The sequence below is a fragment of the Erigeron canadensis genome, chromosome 5 (assembly GCF_010389155.1).
Source record: "Erigeron canadensis isolate Cc75 chromosome 5, C_canadensis_v1, whole genome shotgun sequence".
Classification (NCBI taxonomy): domain Eukaryota; kingdom Viridiplantae; phylum Streptophyta; class Magnoliopsida; order Asterales; family Asteraceae; genus Erigeron; species Erigeron canadensis.
This window is the reverse complement of record NC_057765.1, coordinates 41497382-41513929: the sequence shown is the minus strand read 5'-3', so window position 1 is coordinate 41513929 and position 16548 is coordinate 41497382. Positions and strand designations below refer to the sequence as shown.

Here is a 16548-nt window from a genome sequence, read left to right as displayed (position 1 = left end):
ATGCTCAAAAGATTAAAACTTATCAGAAGGCCTCTTCAAGAAATGGTCATAAGCAAAGAGTGAGCTGCTTATAGAGAAGATGACACGGTCAAAGCAAGCATTGTTCCAAATGTTTTAAAAGATTGTTTCAAGATTTAATATGTATTACAAAGATGGATAAGATGGAACCTAAGAGTTGGTGGGCTAACTTCGGTGTTGGAACTCCTTTTCTCCAGACTTTGGCGTTTAAATTACTTTGACAACCTAGTTCCTTTTCATGTGCTGAGCGTAATTGGAGCACCTACGCATTTATTCACTCTCTTAGGAGAAACAGGTTGACTACTAGTCGGGCTCAAGACTTGGTTTACGTACACGATAATCTCCGACTTTTATCTAGAGCTCCCAATGATGACTTGAAGATGTGGGATATTGGTGGGGATACTTTTGACTCGATGGACATGGAAGATGTAGGCTTTTTGCAGTTTGGGGATCTTTCACTAGATGAACCGGATCTTGAAAACGGTTTGGTTGATAATATTTGATTACCTTTGCTTTAGAAGATGTATGAATTTTGAAATATTTATGATTATCTTTGGAAGATGTATGAATTTTTAAGTTTACATCAACAATGAATATATTTTGGGGTTTGTGGTACATTATCTATAATATATATATAGGGGTGGGTTATTTGTAGTACATGTACTTTTTATAGTACATGTGTAACATGTGTAACTTAACTTACACACTTCTTCTTCCTTCTTCCTTCCATCTCCGGCCACCACCATGATCATCTCCGACCACCGCCATGATACTCCGGCGACGGCGACCATCTCCGGCGATAGTTACACATGTGTAACACACATGTGTAAGTTAACTTTCCGGCGAGAATCAGGTTCGTTTTCGGGTGGATACGGTACGGGCTAGAGGCCCTTATCCGTTCTAAACTTAACCGTCAAGGGACGCATATGGGAATCGTATGGATTTGATGGGCGGCAATCCAAGAGATGGTGGCAGTGTGCTACGGTACGGGCTCCGCCCTTAGTGCCGGCGCCGACACCGTCGTTGGGTGGTCGGAAACGATGGTGGCTAGTGGTGGTTGTCTCGCGAAGGAAAAACCTAGAAATTTTAAACGCTAAAATGCTAAAAAAAAAGTTGTACTTACACATGTATAAGTTAGTTACACATGTGTAAGTCTCGCCGGAGGATCATGGTGGTGGTCGGAGATGATCATGGTGGTGGTGGTGGTGGTGATCGGAGATGGAAGAAAGAAGAAGTGTGTAAGTTAAGTTACACATGTACTATAAAAAGTACATGTACTACAAATAACTTTCATATATATATATATATATAGAGGAAAGTTAGTTTGAGAACCATAAAAAAAAAGAACGCGAGAACTAATCCTGGCCATTGATTTTGATCTTGATGATATTTAATTTTCTCTCTCCTCATTTTCACCCAATTAATTCAAATGGTTTTATCTCACAAACCGTACATCGTTAAACGAAAAAAAAAGCATGGGTAGTCTTAAAATTTCGTGTTCTTTCATTAGAGATGCGACTTGATATACTTTTGACAAACTTTTAAATTTCGATTTTTTTTTTAATTTTTTTTTTAGCGATAATCCTACACATGTGTAGGATGTATATCCTACACATGTGTAGGACGTCCTACACATGTGCAGGACATGTGTAGGGTATACATCATACACATCCTACACATGTGCAGGTAAAAAAAAAAAATTCGAAAAAAAAAAAAATTTCGAAATTTAAAAATTTGTCAAAAGTATATCAAGTCGCATCTCTAATGAAAGAGGACGAAATTTTAAGACTACCCATGGTTTTTTTTCCGTCTAACGATGCACGGTTTGTGAGATAAAACGTTTTGAAAAATTTGGATGAAAGTGATGAGAGAGAAAAAAGGAGATGAGATGTGTGGCCCAGATTGGTTCTCGCGTTCTTTTTTTTTTATGGTTCTCAAAATAACCCACCCCTATATATATATATATATATATTATGTATTTATTTCCGTACCCGTGCCGTCCCCGTTTCTTGATTTTTTGAGTTTTATCGTTTCCCGTTTCCACACCCATTTCTCGTTCCCATACCAGTTCCCGTGCAACATAGCAAATACTATCATTGGCATAAACTCCCTAGTAGTTAGTAGTTACAGACTTATCGACACACTATGATTCTATGCTCTTAAAATGAGTTTTCTAGTATACTCACAAGCAGTAAAAAAAACCAAAAAAAAACCCTTGATATTCTAGTGAGGAGAACATTTTTGATAAATCTAATGTTGTGAAAAAACCAAATTTTAAGTTTGTTAGAATAAGTTTAGATATTGAATATAGAGTTTCGGCTCTTCATATTATATAGATTTTTTTTAATTTTTTTTTGAAAGGCATTATATAGATTTATCTTTTAATACATGTGCACTAACATGTCATGTGAATAGATTTTTTCTTTTTGAAATGTGAATTTCGATGGATATTTTGTGTCGTGATTCGATAGAGAGAGGTTTAGCATATGTTGTCTTAACCGAGTCCCCGTTAGAGAGCTCTCTCGAAGTAGTATTTCCTATTTTAAATACCCGATGGGGGGAAAAACTCCCTACCAATCCGTCCGAAGGCACGACGATTAATAGGGGTATACTTTGTCCCCTCAGACTTGAACTTGGGTATACCCAAGTCAAACTTTTATAAAGGGACTTAATTTTTATGTTCTTCCTAAGTCTTGAACACAAGACCTCGTGCAAGAGGAGATGGTCTTTCAACCATTAAGCTAAAGCTCAAGGACGTCATGCGAATAAATAGAGATAGAGATTTGGTATGAGTCATCGCATGCTTACCAAAAAGGCTTTGTAAATTGGGGGTGTTATGATGACTTGATGAGGACAACAATTTGAAGTGTTTCTACTTGTTGATAAATTGGTCCTAGCTAGGTTTGAGCCTCAAATTCGAGTTGAAATTTTTCAGCAATGATCATTATTTCTACAATTAAATATATTATTTTCAATTGGCGACTTAAAAAAAGAAGAAGCAAAGAACGTTTTATTTTGAACATAAAAGGCAAAGAACCTATGATGATATTTGTAAGCAATCATATTGCTATAGTTCGGTTAGTTGAACTTTTTTCAATTTATGTTAAAAGTATAAAAAGAATAGTCAGAGTTTTCTGTACATATATCTAAAATAAATACTTTTTTCATTTTTTCTTTGTGACATTACTCACCTCCATCTCGTTTTTTATTTTTACTGAACATTTAGTTACAATTTACAATTTATTGGTAGCAAATTACAAAAGGATGAAACCAAGGATTAAAACCAAAATTTTAAGAGCACCAACCAATATCTTGACACTAGCACATGAATAAAGTCTTTTAGATTGGATGAAACCGAAACGTGGGATCTGCCTAAAAAAAGGAATAAAATGCACCAAGCTTAGCCCATTATTGCACGAGATTGATTACCGCCAAGCCCATCAACCTTAATTGCAAGGAAAAAACTGCCAGTAGTTGTCACTTAAAAGTTAAACCAAAAGCTATCTTCAATGGGAGATAGTAAAGATATCTTTAAAAATTCTTCTTTTTTCTTACAAGTTACAACTCTAAGTATATTCTTAACTAAGGATTTATGGAGTTATGGGTAAATATCCTTAGCCAAGAATAAGTTTCTAGAATATCCATAGTACTTTTTATTATTCATTTGTATATCAAATATGTAAGGATGTATGATAATGTGAATAATGTAAAGATAATGTAAGTAAGTTTGTATGGCTGAATGTAAAGTTAAAGGATTTGAAAAATTTATAAAGATTTTTAAAATTCAAAAAATATGACGTGGCAACTGACGTCTTTAACACTGGAGATAGCTTAAATTAAAAAAGAAAAAAAACCCTTTATATTAGGGCTGAATGGACCATCTAACGTAGATTTGATTAAAACAACATAAGTTATAACCCTTGTTACGAGCAATTGGTACACACTTTAAAAAAAAACCTTTGTATGTGTATTCATGGAATAGTGGGACCATTATTTTCTAAGTGTCTAAATAAATACGGAGTATATTCATCTTTATAAAACTTATCATTTATGGAAATAAAACCAAACATACTAACTTTAACCATTTCCAAAACAATTTTGTTTAAACTAAAATGGCTACAAACTATATAAACATCTTAAATAGTATAATTCTGTTAATGATATACATTCTTATTCTTATATTAAAATCATTTTAGCATTTTCTTTACTCTTTTACTTGCACATCATCTTTAACTTATATATACTAGTTGTTAAATCAAAAATCAGACTCATGGAATAAAAGTTTTCAATAAATGTAGCGGTTAAAAATATTATCACGCATTAAACCGTTCTAATTAAGTTACTCGTATATAACATCCGCACCACATATATATTTCTATAAGATAATGTTTATAAATATGCGTAATAATTAATGTGCCTAAAATTATGTCTAATGCATTCTAGTTTTGACACATGAAATTCATAGCTATTTTTTATATATAATCTTTACTACTGAATTTGACATATTTTAATCCCTACTCGTTAGATATACTTTTTGGTATATTTTAGGCACATTGATCGTCTCTAAATAATCTACGTGCTCGTATAATATATAGAAACTGATCATACGATTCCTAAACCTATCATGTTACGATGTTTTTCTTTGGTCAACATTCTTGAAACAACCAAGTCTACAAGACATTAATGAGTGTGTCAGGGCAATTTTAATGAAAACTATCAATTTCAAACCACACAAATAAATCAGAAAATATATAGCCATATATCCATGACACATAAAGTTATGTTTACATTATATGACATGGTCACAACAATAGAAAACAAAGGAATAGTTGCCGATGGAACCTTCCTACGAGTGACGATATCTTTGACGCGCGACTTTGGCTTATAAATATTGATTTCCACTCTTTAATTCTACTCAATAATTATTCCAAACACTTTATAAATTAATATATATTCATACATCTTTTTAACTAACTTCAGTAATACTAATCAATTAGCTAGCTAGCTAGCCTAAACATATATGAATTAAATATTGCTATGGCCACACCTGATGAAGTTGCTGCTCTTGAATTCATCAGACAACATCTACTTCTCGACGAATTCGAATCATCTCCAATCGAACAAATCTTCACCGAGTTCACAGACGATAATTGCAGCAGCACTGCTAGTTGTGGTAGTAGTACTACTACTGGCTCGATTTCCACCTCCCCTGTTTCTTCGTGCTCTAACAAGTCGTTATATGCAAAACATGAGCCAACGGTTGGTCATGTTACTCGTAATTATAGAGGGGTGAGACAAAGGCCGTGGGGGAAGTTTGCAGCCGAGATACGAGACCCAAAGCGTCGTGGGTCGAGGGTGTGGTTAGGTACATTTGATAATGCGATTGATGCTGCGGAAGCATATGACAGAGCTGCATTTGCTATGCGGGGTAGTAAGGCGATTCTCAATTTTCCTCTTGATGTTGCTGCGTTAAAACATACTAATAGTATTAATAATGGCCAACGTCATAGAATTAGGAACAGAATTGTGAGTTGAAAGTTACCAAATATGGAAAGTTTCCATTCCGTATATTATCAAGTTAAATAATAATGTACGTCGTTTTATGAATAAAATACTTTTGTACTGCGAACTGATTTGAGATATATAGTTAAAAGCTTTGGAGTTCAAATGTGATTTTGTGTAAGATGTTGTGGCTAAACATATGTTGTTATCGATCTGTTTATTATCAAAAAATTAAAGTAAGACAAATTTAATTGGAACGTTGGAAAACAATTAATTAAGTAAATTAAACCAACGTAACTTTCGACGGCCATAACTTTGCAAGCATTATGTACATCGATAATTTAACCTATATTGCATATCTACTACAACTAATTACCTTTTTAATACTTTATCAAGGAAAAGCATTTTACATCGATAATTTAATGCATACAACCTGCTACTAATTATAGTATTATCAAGGTAAGCTATTACATACTGTTAGCGTTGCTTTACTGTTTAAGATGTTTGATGTCGAATATTTAAAGTGGCTGCACTAGTAAGACTCAGCCGAGTTAGTTGGGCATTAGTTGATAGATATAATCCCATCAGCATTCTTTTTTTTTTCTTTTTAATTTGTAATTAAATATGTGATATATCGTTGTCCCTTTGATCGACATCGCCCTCGATCTGTTGTAAATCTTTGATTTTGAATCATCGTCTTGCATGTGATATATCGTTGTCCTTCCTTGATGATCCAACAGTTTTTGGTTAATGGTTTCGGTTATTCTTTGTAAGCAAAAATCTTTACTTTGACCGGAACCTAACCTTTGATGGCAATTGAAATCAATCACAAATTCACAATTGTTTAATACCTTCTAGGTTGACTATTGAATTTTAATCAAAAATTAAGATTCAAATGTCACTTTTAAATCTCTTGACTTTCGTAATCCAATAAACAACCCAAATATTTTGATGTCCTTAATTGATATGCATGTGATAGTAATATATGGTGAATATGGTTGACACATATATAAGTTACTAGGTCTTTTACCCACACGATGTGTGGCTAGTTAAAATATCGTTAATGAAATATATTGTTTAAAAAGAGTTTAAATTAAGGTGGATGACTTAATAATGCTAGGATAACAATTGATTTTTCAAAACTTTTAATATTGATTTAGATAATGTGATTTACTTATCATATATAGTTTTGATGTGTTATTTATTTTTGTAGTCATATGAATAAAAATTTAAAAATAATATCTAACGTTACAATCTACAAAGTAGAAAAGTAAAATAAGCAAGTAAATAACATAAAAAAAGAAAAACTCATATTTATTACTCACAAGAATGAGTGTATTTAGTTCTTTTGTATAATTACATTTCAAAAAATTATTATTCGATCAAGTATCTACAATATCTAGTTGTTAATGAAAATGTAAAAAAAAAAAAACATATATATAGAAAAATTATCAATTTCAAGGAACAATTTTATATAAACATATTTAAGCTCAAACTATATTTCAATGGTCTTAAAAACATTGTGCTTGATATCTGTATATATCATGATGTATATGTATGTATTAGTGAGTGGACTTTCTAAATATTCATGGGCTCTCATCCACCATCATTTTTGTTAATATATAAGGACACATGATTTAAACATCCGGTAACTAAATTTATTTTTATTTTGTATAGATTTAAAATTTCGTGATTAATGAAATTTAGATTTTAGAATATATAGTTTCTTTATATCTTTATATATATTAATTAAAAATAGCCAAATCAAAAGAAAAAAAATAAAATCAAAGGATACAGAGTATTGCATTGAATGCATAGTTAACAAATTAAATAATATTCATGATTTTCTAAACTTTGTTGTATATTTCACTATTTTATTATTATTCTTATAAATATTGTAAAAAAAGTATGGAGATGACACATAGGATTCAATCCTATGTGGCAATATTATAAGCTAGTTTGAAGTTGGAGAGGCTATCAAATCGTCCGGTTAACTACTGTTTTAATAATTATATAGATATATGTTTTCAATTTTATATAAGTTATATAATATAACCTTTATAGGCTTATTCAATTCTTAATTTTAATGTTTTCAACTTTACATTGCTATAAAACTATGACAAAAGAATTACTAGTAAAACTAGTATTGAAGACCCGCTCTTGGCTGCGGGATAAATTCACTTAGTTGCTTTACGTTAATTTCGATCATTTGTTCATATACAAACATGCATGATTATTATGATTATTAATAAAGATAAATATAGATATTTTAATAAAAGAAACCTATCCTTAATACCATATTAAATTGTGTTTTACGTTATTTTATTTACTTATATAATAAAACATAAACATAAAAAGTTTAATATATCAAAACAAAAAGAAAGAAAGTTTAATACATTATCCTCAAGTTATATTTATTTATTTGGAATACGTGTACTATTACTAATTGGAATACGTAGGGGGGTGGGGTACTATCTACAAACATTAGTCTATCATGTTAAGTCACAGCAAACCAGATGTATTGCTTTTCATCTTTCTCCTCCCTTCCAAATCTACCTATTCTTCATCTACCAATTAGCAACGGCTTGTTATCGCAAAATTTATATTCTTAATAATAGAAACTCATTTGTATTGTATAGTAAGTAATATATTCAAATCATCTCTATATGTATAATTTCGATATCATGAAGGTAAACCTCATCACCGCCATCAGTGGAGAACCTGGTGGTGTTATCGATAGGCACAGTGCCGCACACCACCCTCTTTCTATATCTTATATAGATTTCTGTATAGATGTGGTTTTTGAATTTTGAAGTTGTTGCAGTGGTGTTTGCGCGCCATTGTTATAGATTCGGATGAAGTTGGCGGTCAAGGTTTGTGACTGTCAGTCTCGGTGGTTCTTTTTTTTGTTTGTTCCCTGTGGATGTTATTGTCGAGTGTTACCAACGGTTGTTATTAGTGTTAATTACCTACTTTTTTTTTACCTTTGGCTATCACGAGTGGTTCCGACTGTGTTGGTTGCCGAGGAATTAGTGATTTTCGAAGAGTGAAGATTGAAAGAAGAAGAAAACTTTGGAGTGTGAAAAGCTAATGGCAAAGAAATTTTGTCAAAAAGCAGAGAACTAATGTCTCATGATAGAAGTGAAAAAAGTAGAAAACTTTAGTCTAGAGAAGAGAAGTTGTACTCCATGCATATATTTTTGTAAATTACTGTTATAACTAAGCTAACCAAAGTTTGTTGTTAGCCAACCAAATCAATTAAAAATGAACCAAATAGTATTGTAGTAGTTAAATTTAGGATTGTTATATATATATATATATATATAATGGTGAAAGCTCTTGTCTTTTACAGTATATACCAATTTTCAAATTTTTGGCATGGAGTAGTTTAGTATTATTTGGCTAGTTCAATCGTATTGTAATTTGTTGTTAATAAACTAGCTAGCTTATGAAAATAGATCGACTTATCTTTTTTAACATTCACGAGCTACAAACTTAATTTGTTGATACTCATATCTAAAGAATCAGTCTAATAATATTGTTTAACAACTTTATTATAACTATCTATCTATATCTATACTTCTTTATAAAAATTATCACATCCCCCATTGTTAGAAATAGTTACACAATAGTTACATACGAAATTACTAAATTATCCTTAATAGACACTCACTATGTAAATAGTTTTTAGAAAATACCAAACTTGCCCTTAATGAATTAATTTACACTCTAAATCTTTTTTTTAATAATTAACACTTTAAACCCTTATATTTTAAAATTTTCACTATCACAATAGTACCATCACCGACATTATTTGACACTGTCACCACCACCAATAGTACCATCACCGATACCATTAGACTAGAGGTGCAAGAAAAAACCGATCAACTGAACCGACTCGATTGGAAACCGGTAATCGAAATCGGTTAGTAACCAGAAACCGTCGATCGGTTACTAACCGATTACTCTTTTCAAAACCAAAACCGATAATTGACCGGTTAATATATATGCATATATATATATATATCAATATGAATCATATTATATATATACACTGATATATAACCGGAAAAGATTGCACCATCAGATAATTTCGTAAGCTTTCAATATATCTATACTATATATAAATTAATGTTTCTTTCATCATATCTAACATCAATTTTTGGTTTTTTTTGAGATTTGGGATGATGAATTTTGTTGTGTATTTGAAATATGGGTTCATCGTTCAGACTTGTCAGAGATAATTGTTTTTCCCCATTGTTCATCACTTTCTCAATATCATAATGGGCGGTTAAAAAAGCCAGAATAGGTTAACCGATCATTATTAATTGAAATCAGTTAGATAGGTTTCAGTTCAAAAACCAAGAAACCGGTTATTAACCGGTACAAGTTAAGCGTAACGGGTTATTACTGTTTAAAAATCTAAACCAATTATTAAAATTAATAACCGAAATCAGTTAACCATTTATTGCTACTCTACACTAGACCGCATTTCCCACCACTGCCGCCGCATTGTCCAAGTATCATGTTCGTACTTTATTATAAATATATTTTTAATCTTTTTTGTTTATTTCATCAAATGTAATTATCAAATTGTTAAACAAATTATTATCCGGATTTTCGTAATGGATATATGATTGATTGTTAAACAAGTCAAGGCAATAAATACAGAGGAGTTGAACAACTGCGAATGGAAGCTTCGAAGCAGTGACGACATCCGACACGACTTATTCCCCTATCTATAAGTAAGTATATTTATTTTTCCACTCTTCAATTCTACTCTATCCATCCCCAACAATTTTTATTATACATATATATATCCACACATCTTTAACTATATATTAACTTTAATCCTTGAATATATTAATCAAAAACCTTTATATATCATGGCTACACCTGATGAAGTTGCTGCTCTTGAATTCATTAGACAACACCTTCTAGGTGAATTCGAATCATCGACATCTCCTATCGATGATCAAATATTGATCACCGAATTCAAAGACGATAATTATTACACTAGTTGTAGTACTAGTACTGGCTCGATTTCCACATCTCCGGATTCTTCGAGCTCAAAACAGCATGAAGATCCAATTATTATGGTCAACAACGTTGATCATGAAATCGTGTCTGGTGCGTCGAGAAGAAGACAAGTAGGGAGAAATAATAATAATACTCGTAACAATTATAGAGGTGTAAGGCAAAGACCATGGGGGAAATATGCAGCCGAGATACGAGACCCAAAACGTCGTGGGTCGAGGGTGTGGTTAGGTACTTTTGATAATGCGATTGATGCCGCGGAAGCGTATGACAGAGCTGCATTTGCCATGCGGGGTAGTAAGGCGATTCTCAACTTCCCTCTTGAGGTTAATTGCCACGACGAATTATGATAGATGAAAGGAACTGATCGATCGATCGAAACATGAAATGGAGATGGAGAGAAAGTGGGTCGTGTTCTATATACGAAGAGCGTGGATGATCGATTATATATGATGATGATATGTCTGGAACTGATCGATCGAAACATGCTGATGATATATGAACTTGCTAAATATGGAAAGTCAAAGTTTCCTTTAATTATCAAGTTACATAATATATATGTCGTTTTTTATGAATAAGTACGTACCTTTGTAATCTCATCTAATTATTTGAGATAATTAATTAAAAGCGTCTGTACATGTACTATTCGGTGAAGTACCTTTGTAATCTGTCGATCGGGTGGCAAAAACTAGCTAGCTTCTTCTTCTTTTAATTTTAGCATTTCCATCTTTTTATACAATAATTCTACGTATTTCTATCTTATGGCCGGCTCGATTCAACACTAATATGAGATGAGTTCATATGAAGCATATTCATCAAAAATGCTTTACAAAAATTGATAATTAATTGTATACAAATTTGTTTATCCTGAAGCCGTCCATGCCAAGTGCATTATACGTTAATCTATACTCGTATATATATCGTTAGTTTAAGGTGATTGAATTTAAATAATAGTAGTCTTGTTGAATTGATCACCAGACTAGGCCAAGTAAATTAAAACATTAGATACAGGACACATGACAATGCCTTTGAATGACACATGCATATTGGGCGGTACTAAAAGGGCAAGGGGTCCAATGCCCCTTCCAAATTTAAATTTTGTCATGTATTTTTAAATTTTTTATATATTTAAAAAAAATTTATATAGGTTTTTAACATTTTGTCCCTTTTAGATTTATTTTTCATAAGTTTTTTAAGTTTGCTCTCTTTAAAAATTTTTTCTGGTACCGCCTCTTGAGTGATATCCTAAACATCAATTAAGTTTATCTTATGCGAGTATATTTTAAGACTAGCATAAACAATTTGTTGATGTTTACATTTAATTGACAAGTTCATGAAACTAATTAAGTTTTGCTAACAAATTCTCAGATAATTAGTGTAGTAATTACGTGCATGTATGTATCACATACTAATGTATGTCAAAGTCACTAATGAAAGTCACGATACAATACCTTTATTATTTATATTATATTATGAGGTTGTAGCACACAACGACACGTAACAGACATATATATATATATATATATATGTTGTCGTTACCTATACTATATTCAAACATTTTTATTTTTTATGTAGTTCAAGCTTATTGGCTAATTCAAAAACTCATATGTAACTACTACTGGTCTATAATGCCTTATAAAGCAAACTGGATTCCTTCCTTAACTTAATTAAGAACTTGATAAGACAAAAATGCCCTTAAATAATCTTCCTTACTAAGCACCCTCTCACGTGATATACCAACTATGCTCATTCAACCATTTTCGTCTTTAGCAAAGTAAAACCCTATCAACGCCACCACCAGATTTTCTTCCCCACCACCGCCGCATTGCGCGGGTACCATGCTCGTAACAAAAAATTAGTACGTAATAGGATATAATTAACTAACGGTATTTTTATATTTTCCGTTCTGTAAAAAAAAACATACTCGTACTTTATTAATTTGGATATTAGATCTAAATTAAAAGTACAACGTACGGTAGGTAAGAGTTAAAAAGCCTTCAAATGAAATTTTGAACATTACTCTTAATTAAGAAAATCCCATTTATTAATCCTTTATAAAAAAAAATTAACTTAAGAAATCATCGAGTATCATGTATTGTAAGCTAGTAATAGATGTTGGTGTTTCAATCTTGATTAACTAAGCTATAACTCTATATATGTATTGACTAGACGGATGCCCGTTGCGCAGCGATGACGGCACGACGACAGTGGTGGCGGCTGTGGCTGTGGTGGTGGCAGGGAGTAGGGATGTGCAAATGGTCTGACCCGTGAAAACCCGGCTCGGCCCGCAACCCGCCAATACATGAAAATCGGAACCGTGACCCGGCCCGTGATGGTTCAGGTCGGTTCGGGTGGGTCGCAGGCGGGTCACGCATTTCCTTCACATTTTTCCGGTTTTTGACTTGACTCGACCCGACTTGTGACCCGAAAATGCAACAAAAGCTTGACCCGTGACCCGGCCTGTTAGCCTTTAGGCGGGTCGGTTCGGGCCGGGTCACGGTTTTCGGTTTCTTTCCTCATCCCTAGTAGGCTGGCAGCGGCGGTGTGGTAGTAAATGTAAATTAATTGATGTAAGTGGGATTAATATAGCTTTTTAAGGGTTAGAGAATCTATGTTGTAAGTTATGGCATTAAAGGTATTATAAGTATATAAGTAAATATGTTTAAATTAGTGAATAAAGAAAAAATGTAATATGGTCATTTCAAAATCTTAATTAATTAAAAAGAAGAGGGTAATTTGCTTTATATAATAGTATATATAGAAATATAGATAGTTACTTTTTTTTTTCATTTCTGATAAAAATAAAAAGGAAAATTTTAAACAAAGCTCTTAGGGCTTTAATTAACATACATAAAAATGTTGTATGTTTTCATATCAAAAGTCCATCCCTGATTTTTATGATAAGTGTACAACTATTTAATACATCTTAACGAAAGCTCATAAAGCTTTGTTTAGAAAAACACAAATAAAAATAATACAAACGGTTATTACTGTAGTTTTGTTCTTTTTAATGGGAAACGTTCAAATATGTGAGTTAATAATGGCAAGGTACTTACATCATGCTAGAATGACTTTGACTTTAATTTCAATCGCATGTGAACTCTTTCCTATTACAACCAATTATTTTGACTTTTAGTTTATTGACCTGGTCTGGTCGTTATTTTCTAATTTGGCTTTTACAAATTAGCTACCTGTTTATGAACTAAAACATATATTAAGAGAAAGAGGAAGATATACAGTCCGAAAACTCACCTAAGGATGTTTGCACAAATCTCCATTGACAATGCTTCTGAAGCTGTAAACAAAATACATTATTGTTTCAACATGATATCAATCCATTGATAACAACTTTGTACATATATCTGTATTTCAAAATATTAAAGTTGGTCTAAAATCTATGAACCCCAAACCAAATCCTTGCATTTACAACATGAATTGAAAAATAACCTAGATTTTTGTAGATGTAAGATAACATTAATAATATTCATCATATTAAATATAATTTTTGGTCCATCTCGACTCTTCGTAACTTAGCTATATATATATATATATATATATATTTTCAAAAAAAAAAGTAATGGAGGGAACCCTAGCCTCGGTACCTAGTGGCGGATCTTGAAGTTTTAACGGCAGGGGCCAGAATATATTTATTTTTTTTATATTTTTTTTGTCATCGGTATGTTTTGGGTATTATATTATGATCATGCAATACACTAAATCGGTCGGGCCAAACAAAAATAAGACTAATAATCTAAGTATTTCATTCAAATTACCAATACATAGTTTATAACTAACAAAAAACTACGAGTACAAAGACTTATGAAAATATCAAGAAAAAAGGTGTGGATTGTGAGAGGAAGACCTTGTTATGTGGATTGTGGATTCTGGGCTAAAACATAGAATTATGATTTTATTTTTTGATGGAGTCTAAAACTCAGAAATGAGAGGAAAACCTTGTAAAGTGGATCGTGAACCGTGGGCTAAAACATAGAATTTTGAATGTACTAAGTAATTGTGAGTTATAAAAACAAAAAGTAAATTATTAAACATATCAAAAGTTTTTAAGAAAGTAACCCTTAGGACCGATATAATAGATATAAAATTTTTTGAACGAAATACGGATATATTAGTAATACTAAGCGAAAAAAAGGCGGTGGCCCGGACCCCCACGTGTCCCCAAAGAGAACCATGTAGGTACCACAACCGGATACCCATCGACTCACTCCATATAAGCCATATGATGCTGCTACAATGTCTCCATCCTAATCCCCAAATAATCTAAGCACTCTAAAGGATCGGACCCGCGTATTTAAACTTCACATGTAGGCCTAAGCTTCATTAGCAACAGGTACCTTAAAAAATTATTGTGCAACTCATTCACATCCATTTTGTGCTAATAATACATACCCATAATCAAGCTTTTAAGCTCACGAATATCTTATTGTTTCATTTAATGTGTGAACGTATAATAGATATGAAAATTTTAAAAGTGATACATGAACCTCTTTAAATTAATAATTTATTAATTTTGGATATAATAGTATCTCGATAAATCAAAAACTTATTAAAGTATATCAGTCTTAACATTATTAATTTATAATTATTAATTTATAGAGGTTTTATTGTAAGTATAGATAACTTAAGATGAAAATGGTTAGGAGTAAAGATATGCAAGCCCGCCAAAGAGGCCCAACTGATCGTAGAAGCCCATGAATATTGTTTATAAGTTTTAATGTATGGTTGTATTCTAAGTCGGGAAGGGCCCAGATCCGTTTATTTCACCATCTTTCGCGAAGAGTGATCTTGGTAAGTTTTCTCTTAGAGTTTCTTTTTTTGTTGTTGTTGTAATTTCAATTTTAATTGATGTCCCCAAACACAATAATACTCTCATCTTAATTATTGTTGTTAGAGGTATGATTTTGTGTATGTGTTGTGTGTTTTTTTTTGCGAGTCGATTTTGGATAGCTCTTAAACTATCTCGTCTGGGTAGCTCTTGAACTATCTCGTCTCGTTTACGCCCCGTAATTGTGAATAGCCTACCATGGTGGGTTTTCATAATAAAGAAAGAAATAATATATTGTTTATAGAGAAAAGTTATGAGCTAAATCACACAGGATGCACTTATATTGAGTCTTGATGCACCTATATAATGAACATTTTTTTAACTGATTTGCTCATAGAGTTTGAATAGTTATAGTTGCTGGGTATGAAGTCATTACATGGAACAAATTCGAATGTAAATTTGGTTGTTTGAATGCAAAATTTGAATGCTTTATTGATGCACTTTTGATAAAATGAGTTGAAGTTGAAAGGTGAAAGATGTAAATGTATAATAAATTTGGGTTTGTTTTTTTTTGAAAAAATATAAAGTGGTGAAATGTTGATATTATTAAATACAAGTGTGGTCTCTACGTCATTATATGTTATATATAATAATGTGTATTTTTATCCGTTTGGATTAAAGAATTTGTTTAGTAAAAAGGAGGACAACGTTTTTACAGTATCGTTCTATCATTATTTTGGTTGGAGTGTAACAAGTTTATTATTATTTTTTTTATAAGTGGTGCGCAATAGTCAGTATTACAAAACCTTTAAAGCATTGTGTGTTTCGTGTGATAAAAAAATATCATGGTTGAATAAGTGTTAAACATCCTAACTTTTATCATGGGTTATATCCTTATTTTATGTAAAGGTTGAGGGGTCTATGTAAAGAATCCATTCTGAAATCCCTTTTGAGCCTGCCAAAAAGCAAAAGCGGCCAAGAACAGAAGGGCTAGGCATCATTAGTATAATGATGAACTTGAGATGTCTGATAGTTTCTTCTAACCGTCTTTTAATCTAGCATGGAACTATGTATTTTGGAAGTATGTTCGTTTTGGAAACTATGTATTTTGGGTGTGTTAAATTATCCAAACACCATTCAGTTATCCAAAAAATGGGTCTTTTTTAATGAATGATATTAATGTCGTTTATATCTGTTCACAAGGGTTC

The 16548-nt window shown here is 32.0% G+C and overlaps 1 protein-coding gene across 1 annotated transcript; it reads left to right on the top strand.

Moving 5' to 3' along the window:
- The first annotated feature begins 4953 nt into the window (after positions 1 to 4953).
- Positions 4954 to 11299, top strand: LOC122601829. The gene is made up of 3 exons (XM_043774565.1): positions 4954 to 5548; positions 9317 to 9432; positions 10356 to 11299. The coding sequence occupies exons 1-3, from the start codon at positions 5056 to 5058 to the stop codon at positions 10905 to 10907; spliced, it is 1161 nt and encodes a 386-aa protein (XP_043630500.1). The 5' UTR covers positions 4954 to 5055; the 3' UTR covers positions 10908 to 11299.
- Positions 11300 to 16548: the final 5249 nt, after the last annotated feature.

Bases quoted from the DNA above. Each gene is read 5' to 3' on its own strand.
- LOC122601829 (XM_043774565.1), top strand. From the start codon at position 5,056: ATGGCCACACCTGATGAAGTTGCTGCTCTTGAATTCATCAGACAACAT. The intron at 5,549-9,316 runs GTTGAAAGTTAC...CTATCACAATAG, and splicing joins AATTAGGAACAGAATTGTGA to TACCATCACCGACATTATTT. The intron at 9,433-10,355 runs GTAATCGAAATC...CACATCTTTAAC, and splicing joins ACCGACTCGATTGGAAACCG to TATATATTAACTTTAATCCT.